At 38.0% G+C, this 22,172-nt stretch overlaps 1 protein-coding gene across 3 annotated transcripts in view; it reads left to right on the top strand.

Moving 5' to 3' along the window:
* The window catches only part of CDKL3 (cyclin dependent kinase like 3), a 101,826-nt gene that overhangs the window by 1,243 nt on the left and 78,411 nt on the right, over positions 1 to 22,172 (top strand). For all 3 annotated transcript variants that reach the window (XR_006298377.1, XR_006298378.1, XM_043587908.1), the window contains exons 3-4: positions 7,811 to 8,005; positions 21,276 to 21,454. Coding sequence is in view for 1 of the 3 variants with exons in the window: in XM_043587908.1 (XP_043443843.1) it covers positions 7,811 to 8,005; positions 21,276 to 21,454 (374 nt within the window). In the remaining 2 variants the exon portion in view is untranslated. The remainder of the gene's footprint in view (positions 1 to 7,810; positions 8,006 to 21,275; positions 21,455 to 22,172) is intronic.

Raw genomic sequence — 22,172 nt, 5'->3', positions numbered from 1 at the left:
AGAAATTTTCTTGGAGGAAATAGAACATGAATTTGGCCTTAAAGCATGTACAGAATTTAGGCAGGAGAGAGAAACTAATTTATTCCACATTAGGAAACAACATAAACTCAGAGATGCCCAAGTAGTTCTGAGGAGAGACCAGAGACTTTTGCCTGTAGAGTTTTTTTGTAAAGAAGTAGAAAGAGATGATATTAGAGAAGTAAACAGGAGTTAGGTTTTAAAGTCTTGTCTTTTTAAAAATTATTTAAATGTTTATTTATTTTGAGAGAGAGCGAGGGAAGGGCAGAGAGAGAGAGAGAGAGAGAGAGAGAGAGAGAGAATCCCAAGCAGGCTCCACACTCAGCAGAGAGCCTGATGCAGGGCTCCATCTCACAACCATGAGATCATGACCTGGGCCAGTATCAAGAGTTGGACACTCAACCCACTGAGCCATCCAGGTGCCCCAAGTCTTTTCTTAAATGGATAAAACTTGGGGCGCCTGGGTGGCTCAGTCAGTTAAGCGTCCGACTTTGGCCCAGGTCATGATCTCGTGGTCTGTGAGTTCGAGCCCCACGTTGGGCTCTGTGCTGACAGCTCAGAGCCTGGAGTCTGCTTCAGATTCTGTGTGTGTCCCTCTCTCTGACCCTCCCCGATTCATGCTCTTGTCTCTCTCTGTCTCAAAAAAAAAAAAACAAAAAAAACCAAAACCAAAACATTAAAAAAAAAAAAAAACTGATGTCATTTCACACACACAAAAAAGGGACAAAACTTGATTTTGTAAGAAGTGGAATATTTGAATTCAAAATAATTAATCTAGCACTATTTTTTAGAATAGATTGGAAGACTGAGTAAAAATAGCGAGAGCTCATAAATTTAATTCAAGAATCCTGGTAAGTATCACGAGAGCCCTTGCTGGATTGCAGCAATTTGAATTTAAAGTGAGAAAAGTAAAGTTAAAATAGAATACATTTCAAAAAAAAAAAAAAGACATGAAAGGATGTAGAAGGAAACAAAGGGAGGAGAAAAAAAGAATTGAAGTTCAGTGACTGTTATCATTGATGGAAATATGAAAGACCCAAACAAGAAATGGTCTGGGAAGTAGTTCACTTTTAGAAATGTTGAATTTGAGGTGACAGGAATATATTTAAGTAAAAATGACTAGTGTGCTTTTAGAGATGGGGGCAGAAGATAGAATTTTGTGTGGGTATGACAGGTCAACCCAGGGGAAAGAACTCAGGAGTGTGAAGAAAGGATTAGCATTCTTTGGAGATTAGGTACAAAACGAGTGATTAAAAAAATTTTTAATCTACATATTTTATTTATTGGAATTTGTCTAGATGCTTTAAGGTTTATGACTTTCACAACATAGTCTAGATGTTTTATATGATGAAGAAAACATACTCTCGTTCATTTTTATATGATATGAAAGTAATATTTGCCTCTTTTTTATAATTGAAGTATATTGAACATACAATGTTATAGTAGTTTCAGGTGTACAACATAGTGATGTGACAATTCTGTACACAACTCAGTGTTCACCTTGGCAAGTGTAGTCATCCTCTGTCACCATACAATGTCATTAGAATATTATTGACCATATTTCCTATGCTATAGTTTTCATCTCTATGACTTTTTAGTTTTATCACTGGAAGTTTGTACCTCTTAATCCCTTTATTTATTTTGCCCATGCACTCTCTTCCCTCCCCTCTGGCATCCACCAGTTTGTTCCTCCCTACCCTCTAGCAACCAATATTTTGTTCTCTGTTTTTAAGAGTCTGTTTGATTTTTTGTTTGTTGATTTGTTTTGTAATTTTTAGATTCCACGCATAAGTGAAATCATATGGTACTTGTCTTTTTTTTTTTTTTACTTATTTCACTTAGCATAATACCTTCTAGGTCCATTCGTGTTCTCACAAATATTAAGATCTCATTATTTTTGGGTGCCTGTCTGGCTCAGTCAGTAGAGTGTACCACTCTTGATCTCAGACTTGTGAGTTTGAGCCCCACATTGGGTGTTGAGATTACTTAAAAAAATAAAAAAAAGATCTCATTCTTTTTTATAGTTGAGTAATATTCTGTTGTATATGTGTGTGTGTGTGTGTGTGTATGAACACACATACATCACATCTTCTTTATCCATTCATTTATGGATGGACACTTAAGTTGCTTCCATATCTTAGCTATTGTAAATAAGCTGCAATAAACAGGGTGCATGTATCTTTCTGAACTGATGTTTTCATTTTCTTTGGGCAAATACCCAGCATTGGAATTACTGGATTATATGGTATTTCTACATCTAATTTTTTGAGCAACCTGCATACTGTTTTCCACAGTAGCTACTCCAATTAATAGTCCCCACACACAGCACAAGCGTTCCCTTGTCTCCACATCCTTGCCAACACGTATTATTTCTTCTCTTTTTGATACTAGCCATTCTGATTAGTGTGAGGTGGTATCTCATTGTGGTTTTGATTTGCATTTCCCTGATGATTAGTGATGTTGAGCATCTTTTATGTGCCTGTTGGCCATATGTATGTCTTTGTTGGAAAATGTCTATTCAGGTCCTTTGCCCATTTTTAAATAGTATTATCTTTTTACTGTAGAGGTGTGTAAGTTGTTTATACATGGTGGATATTAACACCTTATGTATACATCATTTGTAAGTATCTTCTCCCTTTCACTAGGTTGGCTTTTTTTGTTGTTGATAGTTTCTTTTGCTGTGCAAAAGCTTTTTATTTTGGTGTAGTCCCATTTATTTATTTTTGCTTTTGTTTCCCTTGCCTGAAGAGATAGATTCATAAACACATTGCTAAGGGGGAATTTCTAAGAGATTACTGCTTAATGTTTTCTTTTAGGAATTTTATGGCTTCAGGTGTCACATTTAGGTCTTTAATCCATTTTGAGGTTTTTTTTGTGTGTATGGTGTTCAAAGCGGTGCAGTTTCATTTTTTTTTTGGCATATAGCTGTCCACTTTTCTCAGTACTATTTATTAAAAAGATTATGTTTTGGTGTGCCTGGGTAGCTCAGTCAGTTAAGCTTCCGACTTCAGCTCAGGTCATGATCTCATGGCTCGTGAGTTAGAGCCCTGCATCTGGCTCTGTGCTTACAGCTCAGAGCCTGGAGCCTGCTTCAGAATCTGTCTCCCTCTCTCTCTGCCCCTCCACCACTCACACTCTGTCTCTCTCTCCCTCAAAAATAAATAAACATTAAAAAAAAAAGATTATGTTTACCTGATTGTACATTCTTACCTCCTTTGTTGTCAATTAATTGACCATATAGGTCAATTGTTGTGTGTTGACCTGTGTGTCAGTTTTTGTGTCACTCCCATTTATCTTTGTGGTTCATTGATCCTGTGTCCTGTTCTCTTGATTTATGTATAATTTTTTTGTACCCATATCATATGGTTTTGATACTCTAGCTTTGTAGTGTATCTTGAAATCTGGGACTGTGATACTTCAGACTTTGTTCTACTTTCTCAAGATTTCTTTGCCTATTTGAGGTCTTTTGTGATTCTATACAAATTTTAGGATTATTGGGGCGCCTGGGTGGCGCAGTCGGTTGAGCGTCCGACTTCAGCCAGGTCACGATCTCGCGGTCCGTGAGTTCGAGCCCCGCGTCAGGCTCTGGGCTGATGGCTCGGAGTCTGGAGCTTGTTTCCGATTCTGTGTCTCCCTCTCTCTGTGCCCCTACCCCGTTCATGCTCTGTCTCTCTCTGTCCCAAAATAAATAAAAACGTTAAAAAAAATTTAAAAAAAACACAAATTTTAGGATTATTTGTTCTAGTCCTTTGAAATTCTTTCTTTTTAAACCGATATTAGATATGATGGATGAATTTGTTTTTTAAATTTTTTTTATGTTTTTAAAAGTTTATTTATTTTTGAGAGAGAGAGAGAGTGAGTGAGCTCACAAGTGTGCACGAAAGCAAGGGAGGGGCAGAGAGAGAGGGAGTGAATCCTAAAGCAGGTTCCACACTGTCAGCACTGAGCCTGATGCCGGCTCAATCTCATGAACTGTGAAATCATGACCTGAGCTGAAATCAAGAGTAGGATGCTTAACCAACTGAGCCACCCAGACACTCCAATTTGTTTTTTAAGTAGAATAAGTATATTAGGCATCTATATGTGTGGATTGTTGAAGTGCTCTGTCTCTAGACAATGGAAAGCAGTTAAAGTCAGTAAAGATGTTATGATTTTGTGAGTTGCCAGTCCTATTCCTGATCACCTAAAACAGTAATAATGTAAGGCAGTTACTGTACATCATAAGTGAAAATCTGATCAGAAGATCTTTTCACAGGCAATATCTTTTGCTCTTTATTCAACTCTGTTACATTTAAGGTGATTATTTTTTTCTACTTTATCATTTTGTAAAACAACCAATATGTGGCAAGAACACAGAGATGAATTTGAAAATGTACTTTATTGTTATTATACAAACTGTTTTGAGATACCTTAGCTATTTATTTTCATTGGCTTATTTTTTTTTTCAAAAAATTTTTTATTCATTGGCTTATTTCTTACAGAAGTTTTTGTTTGATCTAACCTAACAAGAGAGAGTTCTTGGATTATTTCACATTTTTAGTCTAAAAAGATTGCCATAGTGATTTATTTATTTGAATTAAATTTTTATCTTCTAGAATTTTGTTTAATAAATTACAGTTAGAGTAATTAGTGATAATATCTGTAGAAAAGTTATCTGATTAATGAAGGAAGACAAAAGTAAACAATTTGAAAAGTGACAATGGAGCATTTATAGGAGTTTCATGGTTTATCTGAGAAAACACCTGATTCCTTACCCTGGGTGGATCTTCCATGGTGCTTATTAACTCACATTAACTCTTTGTTGCTTTTGCCTTTAAAATAAAGACTGGACAGGTAAACAGTAATTTTCCTTAGTTGAAGGGTTAGTAGAGTAGTGTCCAAAACCAGTCAATTGTTCTTGATACTGCCAGCATGCTGTCACTGCAGCATTTTGGCATCTTGCCAATCAGGGAAATTGGGAACAAAAATAGGAAGGGAATCTGGCATTATATTCTGGCATGTTTTTCTTTTTTTTTTTAATATGAAATTTATTGACAAATTGGTTTCCATACAACACCCAGTGCTCATCCCAAAAGGTGCCCTCCTCAATACCCATCACCCACCCTCCCCTCCCTCCCACCCCCCATCAACCCTCAGTTTGTTCTCAGTTTTTAACAGTCTCTTATGCTTTGGCTGTCTCCCACTCTAACCTCTTTTTTTTTTTTTTTCCTTCCCCTTCCTCCATGGGTTTCTGTTGAGTTTCTCAGGATCCACATAAGAGTGAAAACATATGGTATCTGTCTTTCTCTGTATGGCTTATTTCACTTAGCATCACACTGTCCAGTTCCATCCACGTTGCTACAAAAGGCCATATTTCATTTTTTCTCATTGCCACATAGTACTCCATTGTGTGTATAAATCACAATTTCTTTATCCATTCATCAGTTGATGGACATTTAGGCTCTTTCTATAATTTGGCTATTGTTGAGAGTGCTGCTATGAACATCGGGGTACAAGTGCCCCTATGCATCAGTACTCCTGTATCCCTTGGATAAATTCCTAGCAGTGCTATTGCTGGGTCATAGGGTAGGTCTATTTTTAATTTTCTGAGGAACCTCCACACTGCTTTCCAGAGCGGCTGCACCAGTTTGCATTCCCACCAACAGTTGCAAGAGGGTTCCCGTTTCTCCACATCCTCTCCAGCATCTATAGTCTCCTGATTTGTTCATTTTGGCCACTCTGACTGGCGTGAGGTGATACCTGAGTGTGGTTTTGATTTGTATTTCCCTGATAAGGAGCGACGCTGAACATCTTTTCATGTGTCTGGCATGTTTTTCTCTTGGTCATATTTTAAGGACTTAGGTCTATGTGTTAGTGCAGATAAGTCGAAAAATTGATATTGTGCCATTAGAATAAAGGCAAGTATTTTTTCATAAAATCATAGTTTTCTAATGAATCTAACATTGAAAATATACCTCTCAATTAAATTTTTTAAGTTTATTTATTTATTTTGAAAGAGAGCAAGCGTGAGCAGGGAAGGGCATAGAGAGAGAGAGGGAGAGAGAGAGAATCAGAAGCAGTCTCCATGCACTGTCAGCACAGAGCATGATGTGGGACTAGATCTCATGAAACTGAGATCATGACCTGAGAAATTAAGAGTCTGCTCAGGAGCCCCTGTACCTCTCAGTTTTTAGCCAAATGAATAAACGTTTTTGGTAATTTGAAAATGTTAAATATTTGAGAATATTTGGTAATAATTCAGCGTGTTAAAAACTAAAGTAAGCAGCATAAAATATGGAGCCTGATTTGTTTTCTAGACTGGTACATGCCATTTTTACTCTTTGAAAGTTATTTTAACAGTGTTACTAGTTTAAAAAGATGTTTTATTGCTTAATAGAATATTACAGACAATGAACAAAAAGGTATCCACAAACAATGGTATATTTTTATAAAGTCCTATAGCTATAAATTGTTTTTTCACATATCTGAAAGGGTTCTAGATATTTTGATGCTCTTGTTCTAGTATTATTAATTTATACTGTCCACTTGGAACTTATGTTTTACTTTTGAGACTTTAGGATCAAACTAATAAAATAATTTCTTAAAATTCATATCATGTACTGAATGGCACTGAAATCCATGCTCGCTTGAAAATGTAAGAATATTTTATTAAAAAAATTTTTTTTTAATTTTTTTTTTTCAACGTTTTTTTAATTTATTTTTTGGACAGAGAGAGACAGAGCATGAACGGGGGAAGGGCAGAGAGAGAGGGAGACACAGAATCGGAAACAGGCTCCAGTCTCCGAGCCATCAGCCCAGAGCCTGACGCGGGGCTCGAACTCACGGACCGCGAGATCGTGACCTGGCTGAAGTCGGACGCTCAACCGACTGCGCCACCCAGGCGCCCTAAAAAAATTTTTTTAATGTTTATTCTTGAGACACACACACACACACACACACACACACACACACACACACACAGAGCAGGGGAGGGACAGAGAGAGAGGGAGACACAGAATCCGAAGCAGGCTCCACGCTCCGAGCTGTCAGCACAGAGACTTATGCAGGGCTCGAACTCACAAACCGTGAGATCATGAGCTGAGCTGAAGTCATATGCTTAACCAACTGAGCCACCCAGGCTCCCAAAGATGTAAAAACATTTTAAATTTCAGATACTAAATTTAACTATAAACCAAGTTAAAGGATAATACCAAGTTGTATTATAGTACACTAACCAAGTTATTTTAGTAAGCAATCAAATGCCAACCTCAAGTAAGGCAGTACATTTCCCCTTGTTTTATATGTATTAATTATGAAATAGTTTAGAATTTTTTTAAGTTTATTTTTTGAGTAATCTGTACACCTAATGTGGGGCTCAAACTCAAGACTGCGAGATCAAGAGTTGCATGTTTTTCCAACTGAACCAGACAGGTGCCCCAAGTTTAGCATTTTAGAAAATAGGAATGTAAGCAAATAAGTTGAAAATTTTCTATTGAAATGCATGGAGTAAAAGAAGTTAAGAATATTTTTGCTTTTTAAAATTCCATAGATCTTGGGGCACCTGGGTAGCTCAGCTGTTTAAACATCTGACTCTTGATTTCAGCTATGGTCATGATTTCATGGTTTGTGGGATCAATCCCTGCTGGCAGCATAGAGCCTGCTTGGGATTCTGTCTCTCCCTCCCTCTCTGCCCATCCCTTACATGTATGCATGTTCTCTCTCAAAATAAATAAACTTTAAAATTATATGTGTTATATGTACAAATTATTGTGCACGTAATAATTTATTAAAAATCTGTTTCTTTTGTCAATAGCAATTTCATCATGAAAACCTGGTCAATCTGATTGAAGTTTTTAGACAGAAAAAGAAAATTCATTTGGTGTTTGAATTTATTGACCACACAGTATTAGATGAGTTACAACATTATTGTCACGGACTGGAGAGTAAACGACTTAGAAAATACCTGTTCCAGATCCTTCGGGCAATTGAATATCTTCACAATAATAATGTAAGTGCTTCAGAGTAAGCCAAACTATAGGCTGTATATGAATCATAAGTGCCCTTTATGAAGATTTAAAATTTATTTTCCTGTACAATATTAATTGAATTGGGTCACTACCTTAAAATTTAGTTACAGAATTGTAAAACATATTGACTACACAATAATAAAGCTATAACTATAACAATAGGGCAAACCAAGTTGGAATACTAAAGTATCAGTAATTTCATAAGGAAGAATCAACAGTCAATTGGGGTACCTTTTATTGTGGAAAGTACATTAAAATGTCGGGCTGGCTCAAATGAAGGGATGTTTGGAGATAGGAACTGGAAACTAGGACAGTGTAATGGCAAATGAATGTCAATACCTTTACGGAAAGAAAGAAAAAATAAAGCGGCTAAGAGGTACGGAGCCTTGTTTAACATGAAAAAATTAAGACAGGAAAGAAGATCAATTGTTCTGCTTAAAAAAAATTTTTTTTTAACTTTTGTTTATTACTGAGAGAGACACAGAGCATGAGTGGGGGAGGGGCAGAGAGAGAGGGAAACACAGAATCTGAAGCAGGCTCCAGGCTCTGAGCTGTCAGCACAGAGCCCTATGTGGAGCTCGAACTCACAGACCACGGGATCTGACCTGAGCTGAAGTAGGACGTTTACCTGACTGAGCCACCCAGGCACCCCTCACGTGTTCTGATTTTTAATGTTGCCTTTAGCATTGCCGAGTAAGTGTTTAGCTCTGCAGGTTTTGTTGTTGTTGATCTGTTTATTTTGAGACAGACATAGATAGCACAAGCAAGGGAAGGGCAGAGAGAGAGGGAGAGAGTGAGAGAATCCCAACTAGGCTCCACAAATGTCAGCAGAGAGCCCAATGTGGGGATCGATCTCACGAACCTGAGATCACAACGTGAGCCAAAACCAAGAGTCTGACACTCAACTGACTGAGCCACCCAGGAGCCCTGAGCTCAGCAGGTTTTCGTGGAGTTTTTTGTTCCCAACTTGAGCTCTACTTTCTGGAAAGCTAGATATATATATTCAGTAAGAATAGTTTTATTAATAAATAGTTTTATTAGTAAATGATATAGCATCTATATATCCTAGGCTTTCTCGTATATCTTAATTTCTAATTCTCTGTCTTGCTAATAGGGTATTTCACTTTATGGTTTTGAAAAATGTGGTTGTGGGGCGCCTGGGTGGCGCAGTCGGTTAAGCGTCCGACTTCAGCCAGGTCACGATCTCGCGGTCCGTGAGTTCGAGCCCCGCGTCGGGCTCTGGGCTGATGGCTCGGAGCCTGGAGCCTGCTTCCGATTCTGTGTCTCCCTCTCTCTCTGCCCCTCCCCCGTTCATACTCTGTCTCTCTCTGTCTCAAAAATAAATAAATGTTAAAAAAAAATTAAAAAAAGAAAAATGTGGTTGTGATACCAACTAGAATTCAGATTGTAATTTCCTTGCCAGCTGGATCCTTGGGGAGGCAGTATAATGTAATAGTTAAGAGCACAGTCTGTGGAATCAGACTATCCTAGGTTTTCACCCACCAGTTCTGCTATGGATAACAACACAACTTGTGCAGTTCACAGCTCACTGCAGTAGTGCACAGTGACAGGTGGTAGCACCATTACTCTCTGGTCCCAGGAAAGTTATCTAACCTCTCTGAGTCTCATCCTCCTCATCTATAAAATGATACTATAGGGGTGCCTGGGTGGCTCAGTCGGTTCAGTGTCCGGATTTGGCTCAGGTCATAATCTCACAGTTCGTGGGTTCGAGCCCCACATCGGGCTCTGTGCTGACAGCTGGGAGCCTGGATCCTGCTTCGGATTCTGTGTCTCCCTCTCTCTCTGCCTTTCCCCCATTCACACGCTGTCTCTGTGTCTCTCAAAAGTGAATAAATGTTAAAAATTAAAAAATAAATAAATAAAATGATACTATAGTAGTACATCACAGATTTTTTGTAAAGGTTGACATTAGGTAGTATGTATAATGTATTTAGCACTGTGTCAAGCATATTTTAAGGCTTAATAAGTATTGCTGGTAAGGAGTCAGGAATAGTTGTGTTATCTGTATGCCTATAGTGCCTTATCTATTTAAAATGTTTCTTGAATTAAGGGAGAGACCACTATGTGCTATACTCTGAGTAGAGGACTTCAAAGAGGAAGTAAAACTAAAGTAAGTCGAACTTGGAATTGTAGCTAGGATTTCACTGGAATAAAGAAAAAATAAATTCAGATGGGGTATTACTGTGAGAATAGTGGCAGGCCTGAGCAGGGGACTCAGAGAGTGGTGATAAGTGGGGTTTGCATAGACTAGGTAAAGGGTGGTAAGATTGCACAGGTGCCCTGCGGAGAGGTTTCCAGTGTCCTGAGGTTCATCCTCAAAGAGTTTGGACTTTTTCCAGAGGATACTGGGAAACCATGGAAGGTTTTTGAGCCTGGCTGTAACAGGATTAAAATAACACCTAAGCTTATTTTGGCAAGGATGTCAAAGTGTAGAGGATAAGTATGGGTAGAAGCAGGTCAGGTGAGAGGCTGTTGTGATAATCCAGATATGAAATGGTAAGGGCTTGGAATAGGTAGAGAAGGGATGGCAAAGGGAGAGAATGGAGACTTCAAAAGAGAAATGAGGAGCGCCTGGGTGGCTTGGTTGGTTTAGCATCCTACCCTTAATTTTCAGCTCAGGTCATGATCTCAAAGGTTGTGAGATCAAGGCCTGCGTTGGGCTTTGCGCTGTCAGTACTGACTCCTTTTGGGATTCTCTCTCTCCCTCTCTCTCTGCCCCTCCCCTGTTTGTACTTGCTCTCTCTCAAAAACAAAACAAAACAAAACAAAACAAAACAAAAAACAGAAAGAAATGATAAGATGTGGGGACTAAGTAGATATGAGAAGGATGTGAATAAAATGAGAAATCAAAGAATTACAAGGTTTTTAATTTGAGAGCAGAAGAATTTTGGTACCATTGACAGTCACTGGTTTTATTTAGAAGAGGGAATTGCTTTTAGAAATATTGTGTATTTTAAAAGACAGTGAGAATTTCTAAGTAAAAATAGTGGTTGACCAATTATTTAACATGGTCTTTCTAGGAAGTTGTCAGAACTGGGTATCTTTGGGATTTGGGAATCTTCCTCTTAGAGACTTTGGTTGAAGAGGTAAGGATGGATTATTCTCCAAGGAACAGAAAGAAAAAGTCCTCAGCACCAAGTATGGAAGAATACCCATAGAGTTGTTGGAGCAGCAGAGAAAAAGGCCTGGACAGAAGCACCTAAATTCTTTTATTCTCTTTGTCTTATCTAGGACCTGAAGTAAAATTATGCATGTCTCTCACCTCACAGAATATTGAAAAATTAGTAACCCTTGAGAATTAAGGCAGCCATGAGTGAAGTGGCTCATTAGAATATTATTATGCTTATTATCTGGATATCTGGATTCTGGCCTTGATGTAAGTTTATCTTCATGTTGACAAAAAGGAAAGGAAAACTTAAGAAAGGAAAACTTTATTTTCCTAGTATCTCCAAATTTCAGTTGAGTGGTTTTTTATATAATTGAAATGTCTGAGATATTATCTACTGTGATACCCCATGTTACTTTTTTTTAAACATTTATTTATTTTGAGAGAGAGAAAGAGCACGGGCAGGGGCAGGGAGAGACAGAGAGAGAGAATCCCAAGCAGGCTCTGCGCTGTCAGCACAGAAGCCTGACATGGGGCTCAATCTCACAAACTGTGAGGTCATGATCCGAGCCGAAATCAAGAGTAGGATGCTTAACTGACTGAGCCACGCAGGCATCCCCCATGTTACTTTTTTTTTTTTAATTTTTTTTTCAACGTTTATTTATTTTTGGGACAGAGAGAGACAGAGCATGAACGGGGGAGGGGCAGAGAGAGAGGGAGACACAGAATCGGAAACAGGCTCCAGGCTCTGAGCCATCAGCCCAGAGCCCGACGCGGGGCTCGAACTCACGGACCGCGAGATCGTGACCTGGCTGAAGTCGGACGCTTAACCGACTGCGCCACCCAGGCGCCCCTCCCCATGTTACTTTTAATAAGAATTTATGAAGTCAGATATAGTTCAGTACCAGTAAAGGCTTTTTATCTCCAGAAGTACTCATTTACTTTCTTTTTATAAAATATAGAAAATATGCTTTCTATATTGGTTTTTAGGCAGCTTAAATAAAAATTTACTGTTCAGTTGGAGTAACTAGTTAATTATCTTTTTCATTCTGGTTGTTTTTATAATTTAAAATTTTGATCTGCTTAATAGTATAAGCCTCTTATACCTGAAACAAATGTAACACTGTGTGTCAATTTATATTTGAATAAAAAATTTTGAAAATATATTATAAAATACCCAAACAATGTAGCATGAGATTATGTGCTGTTCGTGGTGACATGCACCACTGGTCGCCCACTATCAAACACACAAATGAGAGTTGCCTGTGTCTGGCTTTAATGGAAGCGAGTGTGATATCATATAATTTCAGCTAATTATTTTAGAGGAAATGGGTCTGACAGATTAAAACTGTAAACATTACATCTCACCATGCTAGTATTTCATTATAATAATTAAAAAAAACCCTCAAAGTTTTAGAATTCATGTGATAATTCAGACTGCTTATTATTTACTTACAGGGAAAATACCATACTGTGCACAAAGTTGTAAACGTCATGCAAATCAAAATAATTCCTCAAAGATAATCCATGTCCTACAAGCTTGTGAAACAATATTAAGTGATATGTGAACAGCTTGTTAATTCTAAATGAATAAAGTTTTGTGAATCCTGAAAAAAAAAAGTTTCTTTGAAACCATTTTGGAAGCAAAGTGTAAATGCAAATATTTGGCCCTTATGGGGAAGACATGGTTTTTTGTCTCCTCATCCATTTATTCAATAAATATTTATTGAGCATCTTCCAGTAACAATCATTGATTGTAGTGGGAGTTGAGGATGGAATCTTGAGTAAAAGACTTAGCTCCTACCCATATGGAGCTTCTTAAATTTTATTCGGTTTTCAGTAACCTTTATGAATTATAAATAATTTTGACTAATACCTAAGCACTGTCAATCTTTCTTAGCCCCACCCCACCTCCTACTCCACAAAGTCCTGCTTTCCTAAATTTAGGCCACTTTTGCATAGTTTTTTTCTTTTTTTCTTAATTTTTAAGGATTGTTTTGTTTATTTTTTGAGAGAGAGAGCGTAAGTTGGGGAGGGGCAGAGAGAGAGAGGGGGACAGAGGATTTCAAACGGGCTCTGTGCTGACAGGCTGACAGCAGCAACTCTAATGGGGGGCTGGAACTCACAAACTGCGAGATCATGACCTGAGCCAAAGTCAGACACTTAACCCGACTGAGCCACTCAGGCGCCCCTGCATAGTTTTCTTAACTCTGCTTTGGATTTTAAACTCCTAGTCTTCCAAATAAGAAATTGTTATTATTTGAATAATGTTATTTTTAACATTTTAATATGTAATATGTTTTAACAATATTTTGCTACGTGAGCTTCAGCTATTTTGTTTTCTGAAGTATTTTAAATTATTGGTACCCTGACATTTTATTTTTAAATACATCACTATCTATCTCTTTAAAAAAGCAAATTTTCCTGTATAACTTCAGAATCATGATTACATCTACACAACTAAAAATAATTCCTTAACATCATCTAATACCAAATTTATATTAAAATGTAGCTAATTGTTCCTAAATGTCTTTTAGAGTGATTTATTAAGATCAGGATTCAGTCAAGGATTCCATTTGGTTTTTAGGGCATAAGGGAATCCCCAGTCTTTTGGTCTACCTCAGACATTCTATTCAGCCGTTTTCTGGAAACTACTAGCTTATTTTTTCATATGCACATTAGCATTTAATTGTATAACATCCAACTGGAAAGTTTATTTAATTGAAGTTCTGGGTGACTTAAAATCGGGTTTTCTGAGGCTGTTAGATGATAGGGAAATTAGAACTCTCTGTTCAGATGAGTGTTAACATTTAAGCACACACGACTGTATAAACAGAAGTATTATAATCAGATTTTTAGGGGTACCTGGGTGGCTCAGTTGATTAAGCATCCAACTTCATCTCAGGTCATGATCTCACGGTTCATGGGTTCAAGCCCTGTGTCAGGTTCTGTGCTGACAGTTCAGAACCTGGAGCCTGCTTTGGATTCTGTCTCCCTCTCTCTGCCCTTCCTACGCTCACACTCCGTCTCTCTCTCAAAAATAAATAAAACATTAAATAAATAAATAAATCAGGGGTACCTGAGTGGCTTAGTTGGTTAAGCATCCAACTTCAGCTCAGGTCATGATCTCGCAGTTCGTGAGTTCAAGCCCCGCATTGGGCTCTGTGCTGACAGCCCAGAGCCTGGAGCCTGCTTCAGATTCTGTGTCTCCCTCTCTCTCTGTCTCTCCCCCACTCACTCTCTCTCTCTCTCTTTCTCTCAAAAATAAAGATTAAAAAAATGTTTTTAATAAAAAAACAATAAATAAGTCAATCAGATTTTTAAAAATCTTTTTTGGAGGAGCGGGTGCCTGGGTAGCTCAGTCAGTCGGTTAAGCATCCAACTTCAGCTCAGTTCATGATCTCACAGTTCATGGGTTCAAGCCCCACATTGGGCTCCTTGCTGTTAGCTCAGAGCCTCTTTAGATCCTCTGTTCCCCCCCCCCCCTTCCCCTCACCCACTTCTTCTCTCTCCCAAAAATAGACATTGATGGGGCGCCTGGGTGGCTCAGTCAGTGAAGTGTCTGACTTCCGCTCAGGTCACGATCTCACGGTTTGTGGGTTCGAGCCCCGCATCAGGCTCTGTGCTGACAGCTCGGAGCCTGGAGCCTGCTTCGGATTCTGTGTCTCCCTCTCTCTCTGCCCCTCCCCTGCTCATGCTCTGTCTCTCTCTGTCTCAAAAATTACTAAAACATTAAAAAAAATAGACATTGAAAAAAAAAAGTTTCATTGGGGCGCCTGGGTGGTTCAGTCTTGTTTTTGGCTCAAGCCAGAATCTCACAGTTCATGAGTTTGAGCCCCATGCTGGGCTCTGCACTGACAGAGCAGAGCCTCCTTGAGATTCTCTCCCTCCCTCTGTCTCTGCCCCTCCCCTGGTCAGTTTCTCTTTCAATCTCAAAATAAATAAATAAACACTTGAAAAATAAATAAATAAAAATCTTTACGTTTTAAAATTCTTTTTAAATTTCTTTAAATTCCATTTAGCATACAGGGTAATATTAGTTTCAGGTGATAAATCAGACTTCAGTATGGAATTTTATGTAGTTCTGGTACATTCCACCACAAAGTAAAGGAGAAGCAAACTCCTTGTTTGAATTCTAGGTCTGATAGTTCACACTATGTACAAAAACTAACTCAAAATTTATCAAAGACCTAAGTATAAGAGGTAAAACTATAAAAGTCTTACAAGAAAATGTAGGTGAAAATCTGTGTGACCATTTATTAGTCGATACTTTTTTTTTTAAGATTTATTATTAAGTAATCTCTCCACCCAATGTGATGTGTGAACCAAGAGCTGCATGCTCTGCCCTCTGAGCCAGCCAGGCGCCCCTAGGCAATAGTTCTTTACATATGACATCAAAAGCAAAAGCAATAAAAAAAATAATAAATTGGATTTCATCAAAATTAAAACTTTGGCGCATCAAAGGACACTATCAAGAAAATAAAAAGTTCAGGGGCTCGTGGGTGGCTCAGTCAGTTAAGCATCTGACTTGGGTTCAGATTATGATCTCACGGGTCATGAGTTCAAGCTCCACATTCAGCTCTCTGCTGTCAGCACAGAGCCCACTTCAGATCCTGTCCCCTCCTTGCATGTACGCATGCTCAAAAGTAAATAAACATTAAAAAAGAAAAGAAAGGAAAGTAAAAAGTTCACAGGAAAGGGAGAAAATATTTGCAAATCATATATCTGATAAATATCCAGGATATGCAAAATACAACTCAAGTATAAAAAGATAACCCAATTTAACATTTTTCAAAGGTATATAAATGGCTGATAGCACATGAAATGTGCTCAATATCATTAGTCATTATGAAAATACAAATCGAAATTACAGTGAGAAGTCACTTCACACCCACCAGGCTGGCTGTAATTTAAAAAGCAGGCAATGAGGGCGCCTGGGTGGCGCAGTCGGTTAAACGTCCGACTTCAGCCAGGTCACGATCTCGCGGTCCGTGAGTTCGAGCCCTGCGTCAGGCTCTGGGCTGATGGCTCAGAGCCTGGATCCTGTTTCCGATTCTGTGTCTCCCTCTCTCTCTGCCCCTCCCCCATTCATGCTCTGTCTCTCTCTGTCCCAAAAATAAATAAACGTTGAAAAAAAAATTAAAAAAAAAAAAAGCAGACAATGACAAATTTTGGTGAGGAAGTAGAGAAATTGGAACCTTTATACGCTGCTGGTGGTGGTATAAAATGGTGCAGATGGTATGGAAAACAGTTTGGCAATTCCTCCAAAGGTTAAATAAAGAACTACCATGTGACCTAACAATTCTCCTCCTAGGTATCTACACAATAGAATGGAAAACATGTGTTCACATAAAAACTTGCACAAGAATATTCATAGAAGCATTATTCATAATACCTAAAAAGTGGAAACAACTCAAATATGTATCAAGCTGATGAATGGATAAACAAATGAGGAATATCCATATGGTGAAATATATTCAGCCATAAAAAGGAATTAAGTACTGATACGTGCTACACCATGAAAGCTCCTTGAAACTTCACGTTAAATGAAGAAATTGAGATGTAAAAAACCACACAGCATAAATTCCATTAAAATGAAACATTCAGAACTGGCAAATTCTTATTTGCATATCTTCTTTGAAGAAATGTCTATTCGGGTCCTTTACTAATTTTTATTATTTTTTAAACATTTTTTTAATGTTTATTTTTGAGAGAGTACGAGCAGGGGAGGGACAGGGCGGGGGGGACAGAGGATCTGAAGTGGGCTCATCTGACAGCAGTGAGCCCAATGTGGGGTTTGAGCTCACGAATCATGAGATCACAACTGGAGCCAAAATCAGACACTCAACCGATTGGACCACCCAGGTGCCCGCTTTACTAGCTTGTCTTTTTATTGTTGAGTTGTATTTTATGTATTTTGGATACTAGATGCTTATCAGAGATGGAATTTGCAAATATTTTCTCCTATGAGTTGTCTTTTTGCTTTCTTGATAGTGTTCTAATTATGGTGTGCTAATTATTTCTGACCAAGGCCCCAGGAGAAAGGCTTTTTGCACTGGGCAAGCTCTACTTTCAATCAAATAAATGGAAGATTTCTAGTGGGATTTTTCAGTGATTTGTCAGATCAAATAATGACAGCTACCTTGGGAAAGGGGCTTTGGAGGGGATAAGACACTGTTCTTCTTTCTCTGGGAGCTGCTAGGCTTCTGGTTTTCCCCATGATTTGGGGGACTGTTGGTTTACCAAACTACCAGGAACTAGGGAGAAAGAAGTAAAATAAGTCAAGTTAAGAATACTATATGGGTAGGAGTGACTGGCTGGCTCCAACAGTAGAGCATGTGACACTTGCTCTTGGGGATAATGAGTTCAAGTCCCATGTTGGGTGTAGAGCTTACATAAAAAAATACCACATGCGTCATAGGTTTTATGTTTTAACTTTTTAAAGAAACTGTCAAAAAAAAAAAAAAAAAGAAAGAAAGAAACTGCCATACTGTTTTCCAAAGTGGCTGTATCATTTTACATCCCCACCAACAAATTACTTCCTCCCCAATACTTGTTTTTTGTCATTTTGATTGTGGCTATTCTAGTGGGTGTGAAATGGTGTCTTATTTTTTTGAGAAGTAAAATTGTCTTTATTTACAAGTGATATGATCATCTACATAGAAAACCCTATGGAATCTACAATAAAATTAACAGAACTAATTTGTAAATTTATTGCAGTTATGGGATATAAGGGATATATGGGATATAAGATTTATATACCAAAATTAATTGTATTTCTATATGTTGGCAATCAACAATCAGAAATTGAAATAAAGAATACCATTAAATAGGGGCACCTGGCTGGCTCAGTCAGTGGAACCTGTGACTCCTGATCTTGGGGTTGTAAATTCAAGCCCCAGGTTGGGTGTAGAGATTAGTTAAAAATAAAATCTTAAAAAAATGCCATTAAACAGCTTCAAAAATACGAAATACTTAGGGAGAGTCTGACAAAAGATGTACAAGAACTATAACCTGAAAATTACTAAACATTGAGAGAAATTAAAGAAGACCTAAACAAGTTGAAGGAAATACTGTGTTTATGGAGGTCACAGTGTGATAGTAGAAGGCCAAGGAGGATCTAGTCAAACACGGGTTTTACAAGTTGGGATTTAGAGTGTGCTTGGTTCTCAAGGATAACAAAATTCCACATGTTGTCATGATTTTAGTTGTTGAATAGAATGAAAATACAAGCGTATCAACTGAGTGCATCTTTCTGCTTCGTTTTTAAAAGACTGAGGAGGAAAGTGATAGATATCTGGTGGGCAGAATATGTGAAGTGGTATCTTAATGTGCTTTTCCATGTCGGCTTTTGCTCATGTTATATCTTTAGATCTTGGCATAATGCCTAGCATATACTACTCATTCAATAAAAGTTGTAGAAATGAAAAAGGATTAATATAGGGGTGCCTGGGTGGCTCAGTCAGTTAAGCATCTGACTCTTAATTTCAGTCAGGTCATGATCTTACAGTTGGTGGGACTGAGCCCCGTGTGGGACTTTGCGCCGAGAGCATGGAGCCTGCTTTGGATTCTGTCTTTCCCTCTCTCTGTGCCTCTCCCCACCAACTAATAAACAAACTTTAAAAAAGGATTAATATAGTTTTATATATGGTACATTTAAGGTGTCTCATTACCCCAAATTAATGTTTTGGCCACTTATGAAGGGAAACTGAGTCAGAACAAGAGCCAATCCCAAACACTTATAGCAGTAAGTTGTATCAACAAGGAAAGATGCCAGATTTCTGTCACTGAGATATTTTCACTTGTGCTATGATACTTTGTTAGTGATGAGAATATGCTTCATTCATAAAATTTTTAAATTCCTTTGTTTTAGGCACTGTACTGGTCACTGGGGATATAGCTTAAATAATACAGAAATCTTGCTCTCATGGCGTTTATAGTCTAGTGGGAGTTAAAAACAAGTAAACAGGCAATTAATAAATAGCATGACAAATAATGTAATGGGGGAAGTACAGAATGATGTGAGAACACATGTTGGCAATCAACAATCAGAAATTGAAATAAAGAATACCATTAAATAGGGGCACTTGGCTGGCTCAGTCAGTGTAGTCTGTGACTCTTAATCTCGAGGTTGTAAATTCAAGTCCCAGGTTGGGTGTAGAGATTACTTAAATACTAACATAAATTTATATTACTAATATAAATATATAAGCTATGACCTAAGGAAATAGGTGGCCAGGCAAAGTGTTCTAGGCAATTGGAACAGCATCAGCAAGTGCATAGAGATGAGACAAACCTTGGAAACTTAGGAAACGAATATTGTATAGGCTAGGGAAGTGAGGGCCAAATTCTAGAAGGCATTATAAGCCATTTTAAGGAGTTTCAAATTTGTTCTATGGGATGGGAAATCCTTGAAGAATGTTAAGCAGAGAAGTCACATGATCACACATGTAATTTTTTTAAAGTTTATTTTTTTAGTAATTACTACACCCAGCGTGGGGCTCAAACCCATGACCCTGAGATCAAGAATCACATGCTCTTCCAACTGAGCCAGCTTGGTGCCCACACATGTGATTTTAAAATAGTACTCTGAGGGCAGCTGGATGGCTTAGTAGATTGAGTGTCTGACTCTTGATTTGGGCTCAGGTCATGTTCCCAGGGTCGTGGGTTCAAGCCCCATGCAGCACAGAGCCTGCTTGAGATTCTCTCTCCCTCTCTCTCTCTCAATCTCCCTCTCTCTCTCTCCCTCTCTCCTTCCCTCCTTCCTTACCCCTCTGCTCCTCTCCCCTGCTCATGATCTCTCTCTCTAAAGTAAAATAAAATAAAATAAAATAAAATAAAATAAAATAAAATAGTACTGTGACAGTGGATTGGAGGGGATCAGAATGAATTCAGGGAGACCATTTGGCAATGTAGTAATTTTGGTGAGAGAGTTGAGGGGACTTGAACTAGGGACAAAAATATATATTGGAGCTGAAGGAGAAAAATATCTTGGTTTCTGGCTTGAGATATGGGGTCAATGTTTGTTCCATCCATGGAACTAAAGGACTGTTGAAAACAGGTTTTGGGGAGAAAATGAAGCATTCAGTTTTGGATTTGCTAAGTTTGAGCTGTGTGTGGGTCAGCCTTGTCAGACTTCTTGTGGACTTCCAATCCTTGTGGAAATCAGGAGACATATCTTGGTTAGAGATAGAATTTGGAAATTATCAGTATATTGTTACTAAAGCTAGAAGTGTGGATGAGATTGAGATGGAGCAGCCAAGAGGTGGGAAGAAAGCCAAGAGAATATGGTGTCTCCATGATAGGTGACGAAAGTGGTAAAAAAACCAATGAGTAGATGTCATTGCCCAGGGAACAGGATGTGTGAGAAAAGAAAGCCTGGGCCAGAATCCTACATTTAAGAGACAAATAGAGAAAGAGGAACTGCCACCGAAATGGAAGGGACTGGGAGAATTTTAGGTCCCAGAAATCAGGAAGGGAGGAATAGTTGGCAACATTTTTACTCTAATATGTCAAGTAAGATACATATTGGGGCAGTCTGATAGAATGTGGGAACAAATGACATTAAGGAATATTTTATATTCCTTATATAAGGAATGATTACTTTAAGGAATATTATATTATTACTTTAAGGTTATATTACTTTAAGATTATATTACTTTAAGATTATATTACTTTATATTATATTACTTTATATACTTTAAGGTTATATTACTTTAAGGAATAAATGAGTGATGAGAAAAAAAAGACTTAGTAAAGATAATGTCTTCAAGAGGTTTAGCTGTGAAGGAATGAGAGAAGGGGCAGTTGTATCTAGAATGGCACAGGGTTAAAGGAAAGTTAACTTGTTTTTCATTATGTTCTTTTGATTACCTTTCTTTTTAGGAATGTGATTTTCCTTTTTAGTATTATATCTGTTTTCTTGGCTTCATTTCATTTTGAGGTGACAAGAATTGAAAATATGTACTTATTTAGCTTTTGCATTGTGCAGTTAATCCTTTGCCTGCGGTAAGAAAATAGCTTTATTGTCTTAATTAGCTAGATTATCTCTGTATAATTTTTGAGTGATCCTCTAGATAATGAATTCTCATTTTAATGTATTGCATCTTCTGTTTGTTTTTTAGATCATTCATCGAGATATAAAACCTGAGAATATTTTAGTATCCCAGTCAGGAATTACTAAGCTCTGTGATTTTGGTTTTGCACGAACTCTAGCAGCTCCTGGGGACATTTATACGGACTATGTGGCCACACGCTGGTATAGAGCTCCAGAATTAGTATTAAAAGATACCTCTTATGGAAAGTACGTATATTTTGGGATCCTGTCTGGCCTTTCCTGGCCATCTCTTTTTTTCCCTTTGTGTGTCTGTCTCCCCTACTATTGACACCCTCTGCCTTCTGCTTCTGGGTTGGAGATAAGAAAGGGATGCCTCTTAAAAGAACAGACAGACCCTGTAGGCACCTGCCCTGCTAGATAATGGTGTTACCATGCTTGCCCTCTGCTGCTGAGTGGCCCCAACCCCAGGTGACCTGTGCTGACATCCCTTAGGTTGTATCCGTGCTTGCTTTAAGCTGTGCCCCCACCATGGCAGAGTGACGTCTGTTTCTCTTTAACCTCTATATTCTGCAAAGATTTCAAAATCATTTACCTCGCTCTGCTGGCATTACCATAGGAACTGCCAAGTTTCCTATTTTCCAGAATATGGCACCCTCTTTACAAAGTCTGGCAAACAATTTTTAGATTGTGCTGTTCTAGATACTTTAGAAAGTAGCGTTGTCTCAGTCTTTTATGAAACAGTAGAAACAGTACATGAAATGGCAATCTAATATATAAATAACAAATCTTGATGTGCATAAAGGGACCAAGTAGTCCAACTTAATACAAGAACTGGCGGTGGGGTGGGGGGCATGGATAATTCTCAAACACCTTTTCTAGAAATCATTATTCTGTTTTTACAATAATATCTAACTTTAATGAGTATTTACTTCGTGGCCAGGAACTTTCTAAATGCTTTACATGC

Source organism: Prionailurus bengalensis, chromosome A1, assembly GCF_016509475.1.
Source record: "Prionailurus bengalensis isolate Pbe53 chromosome A1, Fcat_Pben_1.1_paternal_pri, whole genome shotgun sequence".
NCBI classification, from domain to species: Eukaryota; Metazoa; Chordata; class Mammalia; order Carnivora; family Felidae; genus Prionailurus; species Prionailurus bengalensis.
The sequence above is the reverse complement of the archived record's forward strand: the minus strand, read 5'-3'. Positions and strand labels throughout refer to the sequence as shown.